We start from the raw sequence: 23,511 nt of genomic DNA on the forward strand, positions 1-23,511 counted from the left end.
TGTCATACATGAGGCTGCAAGCTGACAGAGAATGGGCCAGGTGAAACCTCTTTATTCCAGTTCTAGTTTAAATTGGGTAACATGTTAAATGGAAACAGGTCTCAATTTCCAATTGTTTTCTTATAATTGTAAATTTGGGGACATATTGTGGCTCTTCATTTCACAGGTGAGGTGTAGCTGTGTGTAGACAAGGAGATTTGTTCCTTTCCACCAGTCCTTGGATCCCCAGTATAACATACATCAGAATTTTGCAAGGTTTGTCAAGTCTGTTGTGTGCGAGTGTATACACACATACACACACACACACATGCACGCACACACACAGAATATACATATGAACGTTAGGTAAAGCTGGAATTTACAAGATACTGAATACCTCTTGGAAGGCACTGCGATCTCTCAGAGAGGCCACTGAGGTAACCTGAATCAGTTTCTCTCAAAGAAGATATTCCACTATACTTTCCTATAACTATGAAGCTCCATCCTGATCCATTACTAAATATGCACATTGAAATAATTTCATTTTTGCAGAAAAAGGCTGAACTTCTTCCACTTTCCCATGCAGGAAGGATGCCTAGAATGTTTTATGCTGTCATTTGTAGTCATTGGGTGCATCTACTCATGCAATTATGGTGCTTGAATAAACTGGAGAGCTAATAGCTCCTGAGTTAATGGCTCCCGGGCACGCCGTTTGAACATGTGTGTGGGAGCCATTAACTCTGGAGCAAGAAGCTCTACAGTTTATTCAGGTGTAGCACATGGAGCCCGGTCAGAGCAGCCCCAGCTGGCAGGAGGCCCTGGGGGTCAGCCTGCCAACCTGGGGCTGCTCCCTAGCTCAGTGTGCTGCAGAGGAGCTGGCTGGAGCATGAGGGTGCTCCAGCGTGTGGCTAGCCAGCAGGCAGCCCCCAAAGTGAGACACCCTTGTGCCCCAGCCAGTCGGGTCAGTGTCTACACGTGTATTGCTGCTCACAAAAAAACTTCTGCAGAAGGGTAGTAGTACCTGTATTTACAAGAACTACCTGCTGCTGAATTTATTAGTTTCCTGCACCCTAATAGGGGCGCATGTATAGATGCTGAGACATTTACTATGGAGCTACTTAGTCAGCTCTGCAGGAAACATCTCATGTAGATGCACCCTGTGTTACTGAAAGAGATACTGCATAAAAGGTATACTTATGCTGCATGGCAGTACGAACTATTAACAATAAAATTAACAGAATTGTTTTGAGAGGCAAAGATTTTGTGGGTTATATATTTTATTGAACCAATTGCATGGTTGGGACAGACTATGACAAGCACAAAGAATAATGTATGGCCTTCAAAAACTTGTCTAAGGTAATCCCAAAGTGTGTTGTTGTCTAGTAAAAGATATCACCTAATTAAATCCTTGCTGCTTGCATATCTTCTGTGCCATCATGGCTACAGTATTACTCCAAAACCGCCATAACAGAGCATTTTAATATTTTTCTCCAACAGTCTCTCTGTCCCACAACTCCCTGAAAATCAATCTAATGCAGTAGTCAGTAACCTGCAGTCCACAGGCCAGATCCCATCCAGAAATTCTGTTTTGCCCTCTAAGACAGGACAGTGTCAACCATCAGTGGCAAGAGGAAACTGGTGGCATTCTGCAGAGGGGAAAATAGCGGTGGCTGAGTGACAAGCAGCAGCCTGCCTAGAGACCCAGCTGCAATAATTCGGCCTACTCTTGCTAAAATATTGCCACCCCCCTGGGGTAGTGTGCTGCATAAAAAATTCAAAAATCTTGACCACTTGTTGAAATAAAAAAAATAAAGTATAGAAGAACCTACAGTCGGACAAGATAAACTGTGCTTAAAAAATAATTGGGAAAAATAAATGATCTACAAGAAAAAAAGTGCCTGTTTTGCTAGAAGAGAACGTTGTATTGTTTTGGCTATACAACATAACATAAAAAATAAATTGCACAGTGTGCAATGAGAATACATGATTTTTAACGAGTGTTCATTATACCAAAAGTAACATATGGGTCAAGTGATATACCTTAGTGGTTGCCATGATAAACAGCTGTGGTTAGACAGTACTTGTAAAATGACATCCCACATGTAAAAGGTCAAGACACAAGTCAGATTTAATGCTCCATTTATGCAACTCACCATATTGTAAAGATATCTCTTTAGGTGCATTTAGCAAAAAGGAACACTTGATTTCATACAATTTTCAGATTAAGAAATGCTGAGGCACTATCACTTTTATGCTAGGAATAAGTTTTTACAAAAAGCAGAACATTTATTATTAAATGCAAACCTGGAGAATGAATGCTATAATTTGCATAACCAGAGCATGGTTTCTTTATAAAGAAATGAAATATATATATATGGAACTCATTAAGCTAAATTTTGTATCTTTTAATATTTTTAATATTAGTCTGGAAAGAAAATAATGCAATGTATACAACAATTTAGAGCAGGGGTTCCTAAATTGGAGGTCATAATCCTTGAGAAATGGAAGTAAGTTTAAAGGGACTCAGACAACCCCACTTCTCTTGCTTTGCTAAATTGAAGGAGTTAGGGGGTAAAGAAAAGTGATCCCAAGTGGGAAAGTTTCTTAACCAATAATTTAGGAAAATCTACCTAGATTGGCTGTGACTATTAATAAGCAATCTCCACAAGCAATCTCCACAAGCAAATCACGTTTTAGTGATAAAGGTTTGCCATAATCTTCACTCCCATCATTCAATATAAGGGTTCTCTAAATCCCACTGGGCGTGTCTACCTGAGACATTTACTGACAAGTAGACTAATTAGCCCCATAGTAAATGTCTTGCATCTACATGTGTGGCCCTGTTAGGCTGCAGGAAACTAGCTCTACAGAAGGGTGGTACGTGTAAATACAAATACTATCCTGCTGCAGAGCTTTTTACTCCGCAGCATCACACATATAGATGCTGATGCAACTGGCTGGGGCACAAGTGTGTTTCAGTGTGGGGGCTGCCTGCCAGCTAGCCCCAACACTGGAGCATCCTTGTGCCCCAGCCAGTCCCTCCACACCATGCTGAGCTGGGTCGGAGCAGCCCTGGGCTGGCCAGCTGACCCCCAAGTCTCTTGCCAGCCAAGGCTGCTCTGACTCAGCTCAATGTGTTGCAGTCCCAGCCACATGCATAAATGTGGCATTCAGGAGCAATAAACTCCAGTGATATAAGCTCTGGAGTTTATTGCTTCACTTTAACAGCACGTATAGAGATGCCCACTATGTTGCACCAGATCTAGATGCCCTTAACCCTTGGAGCAATGCTTCAGACAAACACACCAAAACCCTGTTTCCACTATAGCCCATGACTTTCCAGGGAGGCAGACTTTTTTTTATTTCCACAGAACTACTGTCACAGCCTTACCAAAACCTCCAACTCCAAAGCTAAGGGTACATGATGGGTCAAGGGAAACACTGATTACTTTGTCCATCCTCTCTCAACCTTACTTCAGGTAGACCTATTTTTGCTGAAGATTTTAATAGTGTCTGTCTACTATCCAAGAAAACACTTCTTTCTGCACATTCCTGATGACACAAAGTTATTTGTTCTAGATAGAAAACAAGAGAGGGGTGGGGTTTTTTTAAATGGAGTAAAAAAGGGCACAATACTACAATACAGATCTTAACAGCAAAGTAAGTTTTCTCCACATACTTAACCTGATAAGCACTACTAAATGGCCCCAGAGAGAGCTAATGTCAGCCAGAAAAGACTGGAAAATTCAGCTGCTTCATCTCTGGACCATTAATGTTGGTTGGTTGTTAAGGCAGGCTCATGAGAGACTGGTGCCTCCCGAGACTGGGGGCACCATGGCGGTGAGTGGGGATCACTCGCAGCTGCCCTGAGGAGTTTTCGATCTACTGACTCCTCTCTGAAATCCTATGAAATATGAACTTTCATTTCTGTCCAGGAGACTGTTTACCATCTTTTCTCCAATGCTTGATGAAGGGTATTTGTGCCCAAAAGCTTGCAATTAAAGACATTTTTTTGAAAAACTCTTCTTGGTGTAATAAAAGATATCATCTCTGCTATGAGTGCTCAGAGCTTTGTATTGCTTTTAGATTAGCAAAGCAAGTACTCCTCCTCTCTCCTTCTCCTGTACTCCCCCCTGCCCCAAGATGGCAGCAAAATTCTACTTGGAGGAGGCAGGGGAGGAAGATTGGAACTCTGGGAGACAGTAAAGATATGGAACATGGATAACTGGAGCCCAGACTGAGGAGAAAGAAAGAAATCTGGACTAGGGACAGAAATTACACATAAACCAGCATAAGTGATCAGAAACTGATTTGGATCTGTAACACAACAAGGCTAGGGACAGAAATTACATATAAACTGGTATAAGTGATCAGAAACCAGTTCAAATCTGTAACACAACAGAAGTTCACTGCACATAAACCACATTCAAAATGGCTGAAACCGGTTTAAGATGACAAACCTGGACGGATGCAGTATCAGACTTAACTGATTTAGGTTAAATCAGTTTACTGAACTTGTGTCTCAGATCCCCTCCAGATTCAAGTTAAAACTCACAGTTCTCCAGCATCCCAGGATGTTTTGCACCTCTCCCACAAGCCACCCCCTGGCATCTGCTGTGGGCCACAGGCATGTAGCTGTATTTCCACAAACAAAAGTGAATGTCTGTTGGCTTGCTTATTGGTTCAATCTGCACAGTTTACACTAACCTGTGAAGATTGATCTGAGGCTTTTTGACTGTCTCTACTTAGTCCTAATGAGGAACTAGAATGGAGGGAATGGAAATTTGGCTGGATAGGAGTCTGGGGACCATGTGATCAACAGGAGGCCACAAATCTGCAATTTCAGGAAAAGTCCTGTTCACCACCAGAATTGATCGTAGTCTGTGTGGATTGAATCTGTAGATAATTTAACTGCACAGCTCTAGCAAGTTGCTGCTGAGCATATGCAGACTGTGATTTCCCCCTCCCCCCCAGATTTGTGATTTAGCCTAATTTGTGAATACCCCTCACACAGAAGTACCTCCTCAGCCAAATTTCAGCTCCCTTCTTCAAATCACAGGACTATAGTTTTCAGAAACTCTCTCTCTCTCCTCCTACCACCATCTCCCCAGCAAAAATATTAAAAATAAAAATGAGAGAGAGAGAGAGGTTAGCCATAGGCCGTCACCTGGCACAGATATTTTTTGTGTAGGCAGTTATTATTTGCAAAGTTGTAATCAACTGGAAACAGTTTCTTAATGCAAAATCCATTAACCATAAATATAGGTGATGCTTCCAACACAACCTAAAATAATCCAGGTATTTTCTCTTTACTAACTAAACTCTGATTTAATCTTAGAGTTATGGTCTATGCTCTAGGAAGGTCTAAGGAACACACTCATTTTTTAATTTTAATAGGGAAAAAGTCCCTTAAAACAGGCCATTAAAATTTAATGAGGACACTTTTAAAACCCCATAATGGTTCAATTTACATTAGAAGTCAGAATAGTTAAAGGTATTATTATATCTGTGTAGTAACATCCTCACTGTACTGTAATTCTTTTCATTTGAAAAGAAGCCAGAGAAACATTATGGGCAGTTCACTCCCAGAATTTAGATTTCTTGCTCTCCAATGATTGTACTGCACTCAAATTAATTCCACTGAAAGATTAAATATTTCAGGGGGGTAAATGAAAAAGTCAAGACCCCTCTTGCTATAGGGTAGTTATTAATATTCCATACATTATTACTGAGAGAATCAATTCTAGCAATAATTATTCTCTGCTTTCTGATTATGAAAAATGTAATTTTTTTGTGTGTGGAACTTTTTGCAAACCCATGGAGCATACTTAATATACCACTTTTCTTTTTAGAAGAAATACTTAGATTGTATCTAAAGGTATCTTTGAATGTAATCTGCCCATAGGCGATGCATAGAGAGGGGCAGGGGGGGAACATGCCCCCCCAAGATTGGCTGCCACCGGCTTCTGCAGGCAGTCCCTACTCACATCCGCACCCCGCCCCTTGCCTCTGACACCTGTGACTCCTCTGTGAAATCTTATGAAATATAAACTTTCATTTCTACCCAGGAGAGCTTTTACAATCTTTTCTCCAGTGCCTGATGAAGGGTTTTTGTGCCCGAAAGCTTGCAATTAAAGAATTTTTTTTGCAAAAATCTCGTTGGTCTAATAAAAGATATCATCTCTACTATGAGTCCTGATTGCCTTTTTCTCTAGATCAGTATAGCTACAACCTGGATACCCGATACAAAGCTCTGGACACTTAAACTCATTTTAAGCAGCCTTATTTCTTTTCATCCATGTGAAATAATCCCAGTTACTAATGCCTAAGTACAACCCTGAATTTGTACTGAAAAGGATATAGTAATGCAGATCCTTATACATTACCCTGTATTCAACAAAATCCTCTGTTTTGATTTTTCTGTATTTTTTTCCTGCAGTGAGTATATGAATAATTCCTAAGCAAGGACTACAATTACAATTCTGTTTGTTTTACCTCCAAAATTGCCTTGCACAGCTGAAAACTGACAATGTACAAGTGCAATGTACACTTCCACTTATCTTAGAGAGCTGTCTTAATTTGGCAGCCTAAGAAAAGAAATGTATTGCAAAAGCTGAATTTGTTAGAGCACTACTGTGTTTATGCTATTTAAAGTAATACTGTATTCTGGTTAATAATGAAATAATAGGTTAGTCTAAAAATATGACAATAATATATAATTTCTCAATCTGGAAACTTTATACTTGAAAGACGGCTTTAGTCTAACCTTTCCATCACTCCAACTGAATTCTAAGACCACCGCTGTAACAAGACCACTTAGTAAGCCACAGGGGTGGCCTTGATAATAATACACATATAGTTGTTGAAGCACAGGAAACTAAACCAGATGGTTTTGCGGAGGAAAGCACTTTTTTAACTTTATAAAACCAAAAAAACACTAACAGGTCAAATGCAAAAAAAGGTGAAACAAAGCTAAAGGGAAGATTTATGTAAATAAGAAAAATTACTTAAAAAAAATTATATTCCCAGCACATAAAATATGGATGCAGGAAAATAATATGGTATAGTAAGTATGAAACAGATCAGTATCATTTTCTTAAAGAAAAACTAACAGAAACACTTATAGTAGGCACCGCAGAACAGCTTTCAAAATTAATGCCATATGATTTCTATTAGACAGAACACCTACGTATTATCATTAAAACCCTTTTCTTGCCTCATTTATGTACTTTAAAATACAGGCTCCATTCATGTCTAAAGTAACTATGGGCTATGTTCTTCCTTCTTCCAAGTCTTATTCCTTAATCTTGCCAAGCCAGAATGCAAGAAAGCAGCTAATACAAGTGACTTTTAGTCATCTGTCTTCTCTTTCTTTCTTTCTGAAACGTGGGTGGAAAAAAATTGGAACCTCTAGCTTCCTAACATCTTCAGATGCCATGCTGCAGAAGCTGTCTACAGTCACATCTTTTACAGATATTTGTATCACTTCTGGAGTCTCACAGTCAAAAAACATGCAACAAGTTAATTTTGGCAAAGTATAGACAACAGTAAGTGCTCAGAAACTGGTCTATACCTGAAACTGTACAGAAGTTCAGCACATATAGATCAGTATAAAAAATGGTGGATCCTGGTCCAAGATAGACTTGGATGGATGCAGTATTAGACTTAAGTCTTTTGGGTTAGACCAATCTATTGTACTTCTGTACCAGATCCCTCCTGACTCTACTTAAGTCTCAGTCTGCTAGCATCCCAGGTGCCTTTGTGATCCCCATCCTCTCATGGTGCCCCATCTACAGGGAGACATGCTCACCTCAGCCAGCACTAATCCGTTGCAGGCAAATGACGGGCCAGCTGCAGCCCCAGGATATCACAGAGAGGTGCTAGAAAAGCCTCTGATTCCTATCTGAACGTGTCAGCAGTGGCTGGGTGGGAGGACAGTGTGGGCCGGGGTGGGGGGCGTGGGCGAGAGAAGAGTGGAGGACCCCACAGTGGGGACTTCCGCTCTGCTGCCTGGACTAGTTAGCCAGAGCAGCTCCACTTCCCAGCCCCACCTCCCCTGCAAGCAGTTGGCTGTCAGTGGCAGCAGGAGGGCAGGGGACAGGAGGGAAACAGAGGCCACTGGTGGCTGGAGCCAGCTCATTTGGAGAGTGCCTGCGCAGTACGGTCCTCCACTACCCCACTCCCACCACCATCCTGCCTCTGCTGACACGTGCAGGCAGAAGGCAGGACTTGTAGCTGTATGGCTGTCAGGCAGGCTGGGTAGTGGGGTGGGAAACAGACGCCTCCACCCTCACCACAGAGGCCTGGCCCTGAATCCCCCAGACCTGAGCTAGTACATCTGCGGGGTGGGAGACCACTCCACCACTTGGCTGCTGCTGACAGATGGCCACTGGTGGGGAGTGGGGCTAGGGAGAGGGGTTATGCTGGCTAATCAGAGGTGGCCTGACTGCTGGGAGGTGTGTGAGAGAGCCCCGAGTCTGCTGGCCTTGGTCAGTGCAGGCAGCCTGCATGCCCCCGCACCCCACAAGGGCAAATATGTGTTCTGTTCACTCCCAACCCAAGTTAGGGTGTTTAGAATAAAGTACAAAACTTAGACTGCTTCCACCTCAGGCTTTTTTAACATCTGTACTTGGCTTTTATTTCAATGCCGTACTTTTGAATGGAATTAAAGAAACAGTGTTTTGCTGTTTGGAGTTCACGAACACCTGCAGATTTAAAGAGACGTGTTTCAACAGCAGGTTTTGAATGTAGGGCATTCTAATCCATCACACTGCCTTCTTTCATGGGAAGGCATTCTTATTGTCTAGAATATGAGCGTTTATTTTTGTTAAAAAAGAAAATTTTGAGTGCTTAAGTTTCCTGAGAAAGTCCCGAAAACACGTACTCTACAGAAGAGAAGATTGCCTGAGTTTGCAGAATCAGAAGGAAAGAATTCTGAGATGTGTAGACCAAACCATGCACTCTGCGCGTACTCATGCATCCAACTATACCCACGGTGTACATACCATCTCAATACTTTTACTGCTCAAAGCATGCAAAAAAAGAAAAGAAGCATACATTGTGGAGAACTGCTCAAACTACTGTGAGTGACATCTCACTGTGGTTCTTCATCAGAGGAGTGTTGGGTGAGTCCCCTCATCCCCCAACCAATGTGGGAGTTTGAACACACTTTTCAGGACCAAATCACTCCCAAAGAGATTTCTCCTTCCAATGAGTGGACTAAGTATTTGTGGCTGCATCATCTCTAAAGGTAATGCAAAACTGCATACATTGAAATAATGGGAACCAAAATGGCAAGAAAATTAACAAAAGCCTTCCTATGTTTTCAGGATGAAAGGGAATGAAAGTACAAATACAGATATTTTGCTTAGCTGATAACAAGCAGAAGGGTAAGAGAGCAGCAGAGTGTTCAGATATACTCTCTATGCATTGAAGGTGTTTTTATATATGCTCTAGGGCTGGGTAGAGAGGGGCACTTTAAGTAATGTCCCCACTCCAAGAACCACTGTAAGTAACATGCCTACAGCATCTCCTGTATCAGCATCCCCGCACTTCAAAATGGCAGTGGGGGTGCTTTAACTAAAGTTCCTTTGATGAACTTTAGTTAAAGTGCCCCTGCCACCATTTTGAAGTGCGGGGATGCTGATACACAAGATGCAGAGGCTGGCTGGAGTGTGCTGATTAGCAGACTTAATTAATCAAATTAACACACTCCAGAACCTCAATCGATCTAATCCAACAGATTCAATTAATCAAGTCTGCTTCAACGCACTGTAATTACAGCATGTTAGAGCAGCCTCCTGGCATGTCTACAGGCACCCTGAATTTTCAGTTCAGCCACACTGAAGGCAGACTCTGTTCTTCTTACTATAAATAGGAGTAGCACCTACCTATCACCAGGAGCATAATTATTTTAAAAAGCAGATTTGGGAAAGACAAATGGGGCTGCTTTATAATATGGCATATACTCTGAATATGAGCCAAATTATTTTTGTCAATATTCTTAGTATGTTTAATTCTATTTCACACAAAATGAGAAGGCAATTTCAGAAGGGAGATATAACAGCGTGTCAGATAGGGTTTCTCTTTTCTGGGAAGAACATAGGCTTCTTTGCTGCATAGTTGGGAAGTAGAAATGGGATCCTGAACTGAGGAAAGGGCTATCTTTTGAATAAAGAAATAGGTGACAATATATCAAGAAAAGATACATGCATTTAAAGACAAGGGAAACACAAAAAAGGACAGACTAAATAAGTTTATTCTGCTTCATAAAAAGGAGGACATGTCTTTTTGGAACATCTTTGATTTTACTGTGTCCTTGTGCATCTATTTATGTTTTCTGCTAAACAATATTTTTGAAGAGCATTGGATTTTCAATTATTTCTACTTTTTTCGTTTAAAAAATAAAATGTGTTTTAGATAAGGAAAATATACATGCTAGTTAGCAGGTAGCTGAAGTGCCTTTTATATGTGACTAAGTTTTCACATAACAGTTACTTCAAACAGACTTGCTGCAACAAAAAAACAAACTGGACTCTAGTATTACCAGCAAAACTGCTTATTTTCATGGATTAAAGATACATTGGAAAGCAATGTAGTGCTGATTCGTTGAAGAACTTCTTATGAAAGTTTTTTCTAAGGCAGTTTTGCCTTCAAGTGGTATCTTTTGCTATCAGGTGTTCAAATGAATGCTTTAAATAAAGTGACACTTAGATGATGAGTTAGTAAACATTGATTCCACTCCTCCCTGGAACAACTACAGTAGTTGGTTACAGCAAAACTAACATTAAAATAAGATTATGGTAGCAGAATACAAAAATAAATACATTTTGGGATGCAATTACTGAATTATAACGTCATATCATTCATTTTCTCTCTAAAGGTTTTAGTTTTATTAGAATTCTTCATTGCCTAGTGACTTCTATGTTCTTTCTTCTAAATCATTTCAGAATTTGTATGTGCCCTATTCCAGCGTTGGTGTCATTAGAATTATTTGATCATGACTAAATGTCCTCAGTAAAAATACAATAGCCACCAATCATGAAATGAAAACACTGGGCAGTGGGCATGTGTTGTTTTGGAGGTTAGTGGGTCAAAAAGCCCGAAGTCCTAAGGGTATTCTGGATTGGACTATTCCTGGAAAGGAGCCTTTCTTTTTGAAGACAGAAGGATGCTCCACCTCTGTATTAGCATTACTCAAGATTACTCTATATTGGCAGTACTCAACCTTCTGGCCCCATGGGCCAGATGAATGGGGTGGGGGAGGGCCAGTCTGCAGGCAGGATTGAGCCACAAGTGCCAGTATCAGGCCCTGGGGCCTGGCACTACCCTCTCCCTGCTCTGAATGCCAGGACTGGGCCATGGGGCCCAACACCCCTCTCCCCAGCCCCAACACAACACAATTGGATCCAGGAGCCTGGCACTGCCCCCCCTCATACTGACACACTGTGGTTGGTCCCTGGGGGCCCAGCAGTCCCCCTCACACTGGGATCGATCCCTTGGGGCCTAGCACTGCCTTATCCTGGCCCAGTGTGCCAGGATTGGACCCTGGGGCCCAGCACCGACCCTGCTTGGCACTGGGTGCTGGGATCAGGGGCTTGATCCATTGTGCAAATCCCATGACTCTCCATGGGTTCAAAAATTTGGTGATGGGGGAGCAGTACTACCACTGCCCTGCTGCCAAATTTCTAGATCTATGGGGAGCCCCAAGGGCTGGTTGACACGGGGCCATGGGCTGGGGGTTGAACACCCCTGCTCTATATTCTTGTAAGGATGCCCATTATCTGAACATCTCCCAAAATACAATAATTAAAATCATAATAAGCCTGGGATCTATTTTCTACTGCTATAGCTATACTTACATCTGCTTCTGTATGTTCACTGTAGCATGGAAATGAAAGCAATAATAATCACCACACCACACTAAAAAGAAAGGTGAATTCAAGTGTTTCTAGAAACAATAGTGTTCGAAAAAAAAATATGTTTTTTGAAAAAGATTCAACCACCCAATTCTGAAGAGTAACTTGTTTGCAGAACTTGTTAAAGATAAGGGAAAAGTTATAAAGGGCCATACAAATCAGTTGAAGGACATGTCTTCTTGGAATTTTATTAAATACCTTGTATTTTACTGTGCTCTTCTGCCTCTATGTTTGCTTGTTTGTTCAGTATACATGTTTATTCATTCAGTGGCAATTAAGAAATAGATTTTACATGAAGAAATTACTTAAAATGAATATATCATTCCAATTAAGTAGGTGGCACTCTTCAATCAAAATGCATATGCAATGCTAAGGGTACTTGTTAATTCAAATGGCTTGGTTCATGAGAAATGAAAAACAAAGTTTGTGACCACTTGTACTTATTTGATATCCCTCGGCGCACAAAGGCTAGAGATGTTACATCTGATGTCAGAGTTGTATTCTGCCCTGGGTAACTGCATTCCACTTACCTATGTTTTCCCAACAAAGATTCAGCTGCAGAAAGCAATCATCTTGAATGCCTGATTGAGTTATTGTACATTGTCACCACTGTATATTTGGAAAAAGGGCAACATTTCAGCTTCAAAGAGGTTGTGTTTCAATACTGGATGAGTAAACCTGTTTAAATTTGAAAGGCAGTTTGGTTTCTTTATGGATTAGGTTTCTTTTATATGAAAACCACTATTACTGGCATGTCACGTACATTACCTATACTGTACCCTGTCAGTGTGATCTTTATTCATATGGTGGATTATATATGGCCCTTTGGGTATATTTAAATCCCCTTTTTTCTGGACACAACTCATTTAGCATGTTGCAAAGTACATATACCAGGAACAAAATAATATTCTGGCATCGCTAATTGTTTATTTCCTTTTGAAATCTGTTGCTTTCCAAAATACAAATTTCAGGGTGATGCTTTGATCCATATGTTTCAAACAATACAGCAGCTCTTTAAACTATTAGAGGAAAATAAATAATGCAAAGGGTATGGTCTCTGGTACATATACAAGTTAAGAGTCAAGAATGTTATGAATGTGCAGGATCTGTTCCAGAAAAAAAGAAGGTGGGTAGATTTGCACCTTTATAGACTAACTAAATCAGAGATGTATATCACAAGCTTTCGAAGGAGAGGACTTAGTTCATCAGATGCTGGGAAGGGATTGCAGGAAGCAGAGCTGCTAAATAGAAAGAAGTGATTAGAATACAAAGGGTAGTTAAGGGGGAGGAAAAAGAAGGGAACACTTGTAAGCAAGCTAGGTAGGAGAGAGAAAAACACAGCAGTTAACCCATTGAGGGACACAGGGCTTATATAATAACCTGTTGATGGATTCTTGTTCCACAATTTCCTGTTCAAGTTTGTTTTTAAAGTTTTATTGTCTAGGAACAGCAACTATGAAGTTCTGACACTGTCTTTCTGATATTGATGTCAAGATTGGTGTTCAGACAAAAAAATTGCTGTCTATCAAGCCTTTCCACTGAAGGTTTATACAAGCCCAGGTCTCAAAATTACTTCACCTAGATGGCAGTGATAAGATAATCAGGGTAGTGGATCACCAGATCATTCAAAGAAGACTGTATCTGATTTCAAGATCAAATTAGCTTAACAGAGCCATCAATTATACCTGCTCACAGGAACTGACAGGAAAATTACAGCCTTTAAAATATAAAATATTCTTGAATATATATAAAGGTTGCACTTAACATACCTCACCCATAAACTACAACAACAACATAAAGTTTCCAAAACCTAAAAATGAAGAGTAACTCCTTAATACATCTGCAGCATTTGTTTTAGGCAGTTCAACTTTTAATCAATGCAAGTATCTCTAATCAAGACAGCAGAATGGAAGAAAACAGTTTAAAACAGAAGCAAAGAAAAAGGCGGACAAAATACCTTTTATCAGACACTACGTGAGTGATCTCATATCATATTGTAATGATAGTTACCCAGACAGAGATAATTGACATTCCTTATATTACCTAAGGGAAAATCCCACAGTCTTCCTTATGGCAAAACATCCACTGACTTTAGCTATGTCCAAGGAAGGATTTCAGGGTTTGTCATAAAGGAGATGCTGAGTGAAGAAGACTAAGGTAAAATGCACCACAGATGACGAGACAGGGCATTAACATTCCAAGAAAGCAGTAAAGCAGAACCAGAAGTATCCTGGCCAACAATTTAGTTGGATGGATGTTTAATCTATAAATTATTTCCCAAAGTGAAGCGACTCATAAGAGTCTTTCACAAGACAAGACCAAACACAAACTAAAATAAAAATATGTTTCTACACTACATATACATATTAATATACAAGAAGTGCAAAATCTTGCTTCATGCAGCTGTTTAATCCTGTTTCTTTACCATTCTTTAGGAACTGTACATAGAGAAATTTAGATACATACATACATAAATTTCTGTACATACATTGTTTAGGAATGTATGTAGAGAAATTTATGCACAAAAGTTTGATTATTGCCAATGAGAATCATAAACATACTATTCATGTAGAAAAAAAGATGCCGTAGCATGTCAGACTAGATTTTGCTTTTCATTTCTAAAATGCTTAAGGTGATCATTTGGAAAAGTGTTGTGGATTTTCCTGTTTACTTTATTCATGAATGGCATTGGCACTGTATTATTACTAAGCTGTAATAGTACTACTCATATATAGTGTGTCATTGTATGGCTGAGTGGTACAATCTAGAGGCATGCCGAGATATCAAGCCAGCTCTGATGAACGTTAACCTCACCAAGAAGTGGGTTAGATTGTCCCAGGCAGAACGTCTCACTAACATGTTGGGGGTTGAGTCTGCTCTGGTATCTCAGCATAGCCCTGCCATTTTGCCATGTACAAAAATTATACTCTTATAATAATCTGTCTGATGTAATCAGAGTTCACTCATGGTCATTTATATTTATTAATTCCATATGTATTCATTATTCTACCTATATTTTTACTTTGTATATTTTTAAATGAAAATAAATATAAAAGAATGGCAACCCATTTCTATCCTAAAGGTTTCCAGAATCCAGCATAGCACCAAAAACACATGTTTAACACTGGCATCTAAGGAGATCTATGCTTAAGAGCTACGTAGGATTGATGTCCATATTAATTCTTGTAACTGTGTTTTGAAAGAGGGAATGCTCCCACGAGATCTGTAAAACATGCAAACTCTTTGTAAATTATTCTGGTCACCAAAACCTTGGTTAGGAATGTTTTTCAATCTTTTATTTATTTATAGACTTTTCTGTCATATCAATCCACGTCAAATGTAAGCATTTCACAAAGGTTACATGTTTTTTAAGATGCATCTCTAAGGTAAGGAAATGATATTATATCCATATATAGGTGGGTGGTTGGGGGAAGATGGAATTAGAGTTATGATGACTAATTCTGGCTGCTGAGGCTCATCTCTTCAGTCTGTACAGCCCTCAGGTTTGGGCAGCACTCCTACAAAAGGATCATTTCTTAGGCCTAGCATGGAGGAAACTATCAGAGCGGAAGAATATGAGGAAAGACAAACTCTCTCTCCCCAAAGTAGCTTTATGGTGAAGTTGTGTTCTATTTGCGAGCTATCCTATTACAACTTCACAAATAAACATGTCTGTTGCTTCCCGTAGAAGGAGACTCCTTTATAGCTTCACTTGCAGATAGCCCATCATGATTTTAGCGTTAACAGTGTTTGGCTGCTGGGAAATAAAAAGTTAGCAATGAATTGATGGGTATTTTCTTAGAGCTCCAAGTTAAATGTTTGTGAGAACCTGTATTAATTTGAAATAAGACTCTCTTGGGGGCTGTGTGCGAGGAAATTTGTATGATGCCTCGTGTTTTTTACATGGTATGGGAATGAGTCATAGGCTGTTAAGTACTTGCTATTGTACTTGTGTTTGAAAATACCTAGCAGATGGTTTATTCTAATGTTCTGTATCAAATAAAAAGTATAAATTATCCTCACAAAATAAAATGGCACACAGAAGATTCATATATCAACAGTGTTGATATATTACTTTTTTCCTCCCAACAATTTGATAGTATTGATTGTCATTCATAATACAGTCTGAGCAAACTCCTTCCACTAGGTCACATTCAGTTGCAAAATATAAATCAACCTCATATTAATTAAAATGGCTATCAACAAGTTAAAAACAATTCTTACCTCTTATCAATACCAATTGGGATTAAAAATTAAAAATAAAAAGTCTCAAGTTTTCACCATTTGTGAACACCTAGGTAAAGCTTGTAAAAGCAGACTAATGAGCACGGATCCTGGTTTTCTCTGTTTAAAAATAGCAAATTCTCTGATAAAAACACAACTTCACTGGTTAAAAACCCCAAGATCTGTGTTTTTCCATGATTAAAATGAAAAGCCACTATATATGTGTTGGATGATATATATATGTATCAGATGAACACAATCTTTTATTGATATATTTTCAATTTTAAAACAATTTGGAAGCCTACCAGTACCTCTATTCCTATAATAAATCCTAAATACCTATAATTTTTGGTATTTGATTTGGGGTTTTATACCATGGAAAATCAGAGCTTTCCCTGCCCCCTTCACTTACCAGGACATGGGGCCAACTGCAGCTGCACCTCCCCACCCCCACTGCTTTGTGGCATTGACAGCCCTGAGATGCTGGTGTCCTGTCCATGCCATTGTCCTTCATGTCACACCCACAGCCCTCCCACCCCTACTGGTACCCCTTATTCCCCACCCACAGCCCCCTGGACCCACCCCCAGGCCTGTCGGTGTCCCTCGCTCCTGACCCACAGCCCCCTGCCTGTGCTGGTACCCCTCACTCCCCTTCCACAGCCCCCCGCCTCCCCCAGCCCTGCCAGAGGGGGCCCCCAGCTACTAGGGCTACAGGGCCAGGGCCCAGGGTCTATAGACCCCTGCTTCTTGCAGCAGCCTCCAAGTCCCACCTGCTGCCCACGGGAGACAGTGGCTGCTGCGGCAGAATGAAGCGTAGAGCCTGGCTCCCCCTCCCCCATGGGTGGCATGGCTGGAGGGGAGCCCAATGGAGGCAGCGGGTGCAGGCTGTCTGCTGCGGTCTTGGGGCTCCCCGCTCTGCTGCCCTTTCTCTGAGGCTTCTGTGGCCTAGCAGGTGAGAACTGGTGCGGCAGGGCAGAGCAGGGTTGGGAGGAGAAACTCGTTGATGCTTCTGGAAGCTCTGCACTGCCATGTTGAGGCACCCCCTGCCTGCCCGGCAGCAAGGAGGGGCACAACCCGATGCTGCCCCCGTGGTTGCTGGGTGGGCAGAGGGCAACTTGCTATGGCAGCATGTGATCATGGCAGCAGCATCAAGCTTTCTGCCTGGGTCCACTCTGCCCTGCTGCACTGTGTCCCACCCACTGGGCTGTGGAGGCCCTAGGGGGAGGGCAGTTGGGCAGGGAGCCCCAAGGGCAGCCCGCATCCACCCCCACACCATGCACAAATCTGGGGGGGGGCACATGCCTTCCATACTATACCCAGGAGTGCACACAGTGGCAGGGAGCCAACCCACTGCACCCACAGATGAGCTGCCCATAGCTCTGTCCCACTCCTGGCTTAGGCACTGCCACCGTGTATTCTGGTCCCATGCACCACCCGGGCTAGGCATCAGCCCCAGCCCTGCTCACCTCATTCTCTCTCTCCATCCCTCTAGGGGCCGCAATCCCTGCCTCCAGACTTGCCTGTGGGGAGTTGCTCTCTAGGCTTCGTGGTGGCCATGTGCATGGTACCTCCAGCTTGACTACACTCCTTCCACTCCCCACAGCCCCCTGAAGGCTGGAACTCTGCCAGCCTGCAAGGGGAAACCCACTGTTTCCCGCATTTTTCCCCTTTAAAGGAGAAAATCAGGATTTCATTCATTTGGCACAAAACCTCAAAGTCTACTTTCAACCACTGCAGGTTTAACACCCAAGCAAAACTGGTAAAATTAAGTGTGCGCACGCATACACACGCACTCCTTCCTTCCACCACTCACATTCCATTTTTAAAAACACTTTGAAAAAGGACAGTTATTAAACCCAACTCAGCAAAGGTACTTTGTTAAGTGCCTAACTTTAAGTATGTGAGTACCATAAAGTCAGCACAGTGACTAGACACTTCCATTTAGGCATATGCTTAAGTACGTTACTGAATCAGGAAACAGTTTGCATAAGATCATAACACAAGTCAGTAGAATACCTGCAATCAGAACCTGAAAATCCTGACTCCTATTGGTTTCAAAGTACCTGCTATGTTTCATACTACCAGTACAAAAACTAGCAAATAATAAGGATGAAATCTGTCCGTACTGAAGTCCATGGGAATTTTGCCATGGACTCTAATAAAACCAAGATTCCATCCGTAATATTTTATAAAATATAGCTTGAATATATTTGTGTTTTTATTATTATCCCTAATAAGGAAATTTAAAAAGACAGTATGTGGTCTAGCCTATATGCACATGTGTTACTTGTATTAACATCAATGGGATTTAAAAGTACATATGGAGAGGATAAGACAGATCCCTTTGTGTTTAGCCATATATTTAAGGAAGCTCCCCAAATGCTTATAAATATGACCCTGCTTTCTAACATTATATAATATATTTACTCTAAAGATTAAATCTTTAAGTCCTATTTTCCAGTCCATTAAAACCTGGAATAGTTGTTTATTTCCATTTTAAAGTTATTCTCTCTTTTTTTTTAGCCATTTAAAGGTTGGATTAAGCACATTCTTACTATACTTGAGGAATTTAATAACTGATGATAATTCTCCCTTGAGCCAGAAGGGTGCTTCCCTGGGGAATGAGATACTTATGATGAACTCTATCCTGGTGAGGAATTATTTCCAGAAGATTTGGGAAAAATCCCAAAACATGTAAATTAAGAGAGATCTGGAATGCGATTTACATCACCAACATGTGTTCCTGGTAGGGACCCCAGCTGAGTACACTCTATCTGATGGTCAGTGTAATGGGAAGTTCATTGTTTTGCTGAATATAATACATTTTTATTTCAATTATTTTGAAATAACTGAAGGCAGGCAGGGGATTTTGTTTGACTCTTTCAACCCCTGGGCTCTTGGGCTCAGGCCCCAGGAGCTGAGCAGAGGGAGTGGTGTCACAAGCCCCCTGCTTGCTTCTTACTCCAGGGACCCTGGTGTGTGAAGAGCTAGCAAGAATCAGCTGGCAGCTGCTCTCCACACCTTCTCCAGACCAGGGTGACCTCGGTCTCCAGACAGCACGGGAGCCTTTCCTCACAGCTCCATAGGAGGACTTAAGCTGTGGGAAAGCATACAAATTTCCATTCTCCCAGAAGAAACTCTCTCAAGAGACAATTTGAATGGGTTGGAGTCAACTTATTTTTAATCCTGAAATCACCATTTTTGATTTGGTAGAAATGGTGTGAATTTTTGTACACTTGTGATTTCTGCCAGGAAACAGAGATTCTCCCAGCAGAAACACTAATGCTTGTACGTGGTGTAAGTACAGCAGACTGGTAGTATGGTAGAAGAAGCTGAATTCAGTTCTGCATATCCACACTGAAACTCAAGTTCCACATTTTCTTTTAATATTTTACTCGAGTAACAATATTAATGTTTTGCTACAATATTTATTTTAGGTCATTTTTAATTATTTTAAAAAAGGAAATTCTTCTAGAATACTGCTCATCTTAGAAGGTCAGGTTTTAATTGAAAATAAGATAACTGTGATTTTTAAAAATATTGTATATTCTGTTTACAGTTATTTAAATAGTTTTATACACAAAATAATATATTATAGTTCCCAATTAAATCTGGCAAATATATGATGGACAATTCCAGGGTTACTTAATCATGCTGTAGTCCCTCACAAAAGAGTCCATCTAAGTAGTGGATATAATGCATCATGTAATGTATTATCAGTGATTCTGTTTACAACCATAACAGACTATCTACGATGCTAAATTGCAGAATCTGGGCCCAAAAGTACTGCCCAGTTGACAAAATTATACTTCCCCACTCACATAGTTTGATGCACCTTGTAGTTTTGATGCACAGAAGCACCACATCTTTTTAAAGATTTTACCACTATTACTGCAAGGCCTCACTAATTTTCATGACTGTCCATCGAGGTAGCGGATAAATTAGTGATATATTTTAGTCTTACTGTTGAGTTCTGGGGGCTTCCGTAAACAGCTTTAATCAAGACCCCAGAGCTCTTTTTTAAAGGAAAAAACCCCACCCATAAAGAATTAAAAGAAATCCCAGCACCTGATTTGTTTTGTATTTTGTTTTGTTATTAAAATAATAAAAATATTAAACAAACAAACAAACAAACAAACAATTGCCCTCTTTTTGAATCACACCAATGAACTGGTAAGCCAGATCCTGTTTCTCATAGAGGAATTATTGATGATCATAGGAAAACTTTAAGCACCAAAATGAGGACAAGAGTCACCCAGGGAAAAGACAGTATTTTATGACGTCATTCACATTTCTCTACAATTCAATATTTACAGTTAAAAAAAAATTAAATATATATATATATATATATATATATATATATATATATCTCATATACAGCTAGAAATAAATTTAGAGTATGAAAATATTTTAAACTGATTTGAAACTGACAGGCATACACAATGCTTGTCATTATAATATTAATGTGAAGCTCCTTTCCTACACAGACCAGACCAGACCAATAACATTAACAACCCAGATTGATAACAGGCCACCAGCTCATACAGAAGGTCTTTAAATTCTGGTTTCACTGCATCTTGCTATGGTCTTAATGAAAAAAAGTTTTGGAAACAATAGGCAAAAAAGCCTTTTAAAACAGATCCAGTTTATAGTTGTTGTGTCCCCCCCCACAGAGTAATTCAGGAAAGAAATATAAACCCAAAGATTTATTTTTCTGTTTAGGTCTTGCTTGGGGTAGACCACTATGTTATTGAACTCCCTAGTCTGCAACTGAGAACAACACTAAGTTAACAGGCCTCTGTGGGCAAAAATTCATGAGATACCCCTCTGCACGTCATGCATGTTGACTGAAGTTATTCCATTAAACATATCAACCACAGAAAGCATTTCAAAGAGGGCACATGGCCAATAGCCTACCTCAACATAGTCCATGGCATGGCCCCAGTCTCTCTTAGCATCCAGATTGCCCAGACTGAAACATTCCAGCTGTCCGAGGTGAATCTTGGCTACCGACCGGCTAATTTTTCGAGTTACAAAATTAGCCCCTGAAAAGGAAGTAGAAATAACAGCATGTTTATATGTATTGAGAGCAATCTTTAGTAGGACCCCAAAACTCTACTCATGGCAACTTCTTTCAAGTCTTTACTCCCATGTGCTTTAACTCACTTATACAATGCCATCATTTAATCATTTCAGTAAGCTAAGATGCTTCAAATAAGAGTCACATTAGCTCCTCTTTCATGGCAAACATCTTTCTTTGTGGGACTTCTTAAGCACGCCTAATTTGCTGTCTCAGTATTCAATCCAGGCATAAGGCCAAGGAAAATCAATTGGAATGTCAGTTTCTGAACACAAATGCAAAAGGTTACATAAAGAACAGAAGACAGGCATTTTAGACCACCCTCAATTTCATAAAGAAAATATATACGTATAATTTTTGTCTATTAATAAAACTGCTGGTATGGCTGTCCAAAAATTAAACTTCCTTCAAAGGGTTTTACTGTTTCACTAGAAAAGAGAATACATCCATTTGGGATTCTCAGTCCCTCAATTTGGGCAAGATATTAACATAGCAGTCCCAAATTTATTGTTTGGGAACTGCACAAGTGTATTCTACCACAAGTAGTGGGATTCTGCATGTTTCCCTCCAAAAGTCACATGCCACCTCTGCTCCCTTAGAGTTACTTAAAATAGTATTTGCCTTTACTTTTTTAATGTTTAATAATGAGAATCTGATCCCAATACTTTTAAAAACTGATCAATTGGTTCCTCAAAAGAAGAGGTTAACAGATCTTACTCTCGTGAATTGAGGCTGAACAACCCCAATGGTACTAGTACGCTAATATGCCACTAAAATCAAAAGCACATGACAATTAAAGAGTCAAAGGACATAAGTGAGTAGTGACAAGACATACTTTATCTAAATAGAAACCAGGAGCATTAACAGAATAAAGCACAATTTTTTTGTAAATGATTATTCACATTCAAACAACAAACCAGTGCCGCAGGCATCTCAGTGATATGATTCAGCTTTTATTAGGTACACTTGTACACTGCTGGTCTAACAAATGGTCTTTCTTTGGACTTACTGTATGAGATCCTGTGCAATATTTCAGACCATAACCTTTAGTCCAAAAATAAATGAATCATGGGTACTGCTTTGCACTATTTAATTCTCCCCCACAAAAAAAAACCCAAACAGTTTTGGAAACATTACTTTCAAACCCTGCTCACTGGAAAGATGGAAAAATCAAAATTCCAAGGAACAGATTAATCAGAATCTTAAATATAAATGCTAAATATTTAATGGCATTCTGGTGCATTTATTTAAAAAATAAGAAATAATTTAGTGACTACGAATTTGTCTTGTGGAAAAAAAAATCTTATCTCAACTGCACTACTTGACACTGAGAATCAGATTTACAAAGGCATGCACACAAAACCATGCATAAATTTATGTTCACCCAACCTGCATGTGTGAAAACTTGAATGTGACAGGTATGGATAATAGAGAGATACCTATCCACAGGCCACTGCAGGATCAAAGCCTCAGCCAATCCTCTGTGACATGGTTGGAATACTCCAAAAAAAAAAAAAAAAAAAAAAAAAAAAAGAACAAGAAAAAGAAGAAAAAAGGGAAAAAAGAGAATTTTATTCTAGTGTTACTCCAAAACAGGGGAAAGTCAAATTGGCTTTTGTGTTATTGCAATTTTTGTAAAGCGAAGTGCTCCAAGTCCTCTATAACAGCTATGGAGCTGGAGTGGAATGCAGAGCTCACTGAAGTCAACAGCAGATTTTACATAAGGTCCTTTATTCCTTGTATAATGTTAGTAAACTGCTTTAAGACTTCAAGAATTCCTAATATTTGTAATGGTGCTTTTCGTTTTATTACATTTTAATTGTCATCCAAATCTATTCAGGGCAATGCAAAAGTTTGCACTGAAATCACATTATATTTCCCACATGAACAGAAGAGGTACTTTTCACCACCAGTGTTTTTTTTTCTCAGGGACAGAGTTAAAATATATGGTCTGAGGTTTTAGACTGCAAGGGAGAACATGTGAAATGAGCAGCTTTCAGCACAGCATTCCCATTCACCATATCAACAATGAAAGTTATAATCATCATCTGTGCTGCAGCAAGATTTAATGCCTTAACCTACTAGGTTAAAGAACCTCCATTTTGGCATTATTACCTCCAGAGGCAACACAAAAAGAGTTGATTTTTTCTGGTTTAACATGGTACTGACTAAAGCATGATCAACACTACTACGCAGGATATAAGGAGGCATTACCACTAGAAGCTAATGTTATCAGTGGCCATACACAAAAAAACAAAAATAAGTTATCTATATATCTACAGCTATACATCTGTACTTAATGAAGAACCC

The 23,511-nt window shown here is 40.0% G+C and overlaps 1 protein-coding gene across 1 annotated transcript in view; it reads right to left on the minus strand.

Moving 5' to 3' along the window:
- Positions 1-23,511, minus strand: part of GMDS (GDP-mannose 4,6-dehydratase) — a 583,437-nt gene that overhangs the window by 287,844 nt on the left and 272,082 nt on the right. Inside the window, exon 7 of the mRNA XM_090039384.1 lies at positions 21,039-21,166. Within this exon, the coding sequence (XP_089895510.1) occupies positions 21,039-21,166 (128 nt within the window). The remainder of the gene's footprint in view (positions 1-21,038; positions 21,167-23,511) is intronic.

This window comes from Crocodylus siamensis, chromosome 3, assembly GCF_052110815.1.
Source record: "Crocodylus siamensis isolate JL-2025a chromosome 3, ASM5211081v1, whole genome shotgun sequence".
Lineage (NCBI taxonomy): Eukaryota > Metazoa > Chordata > Crocodylia > Crocodylidae > Crocodylus > Crocodylus siamensis.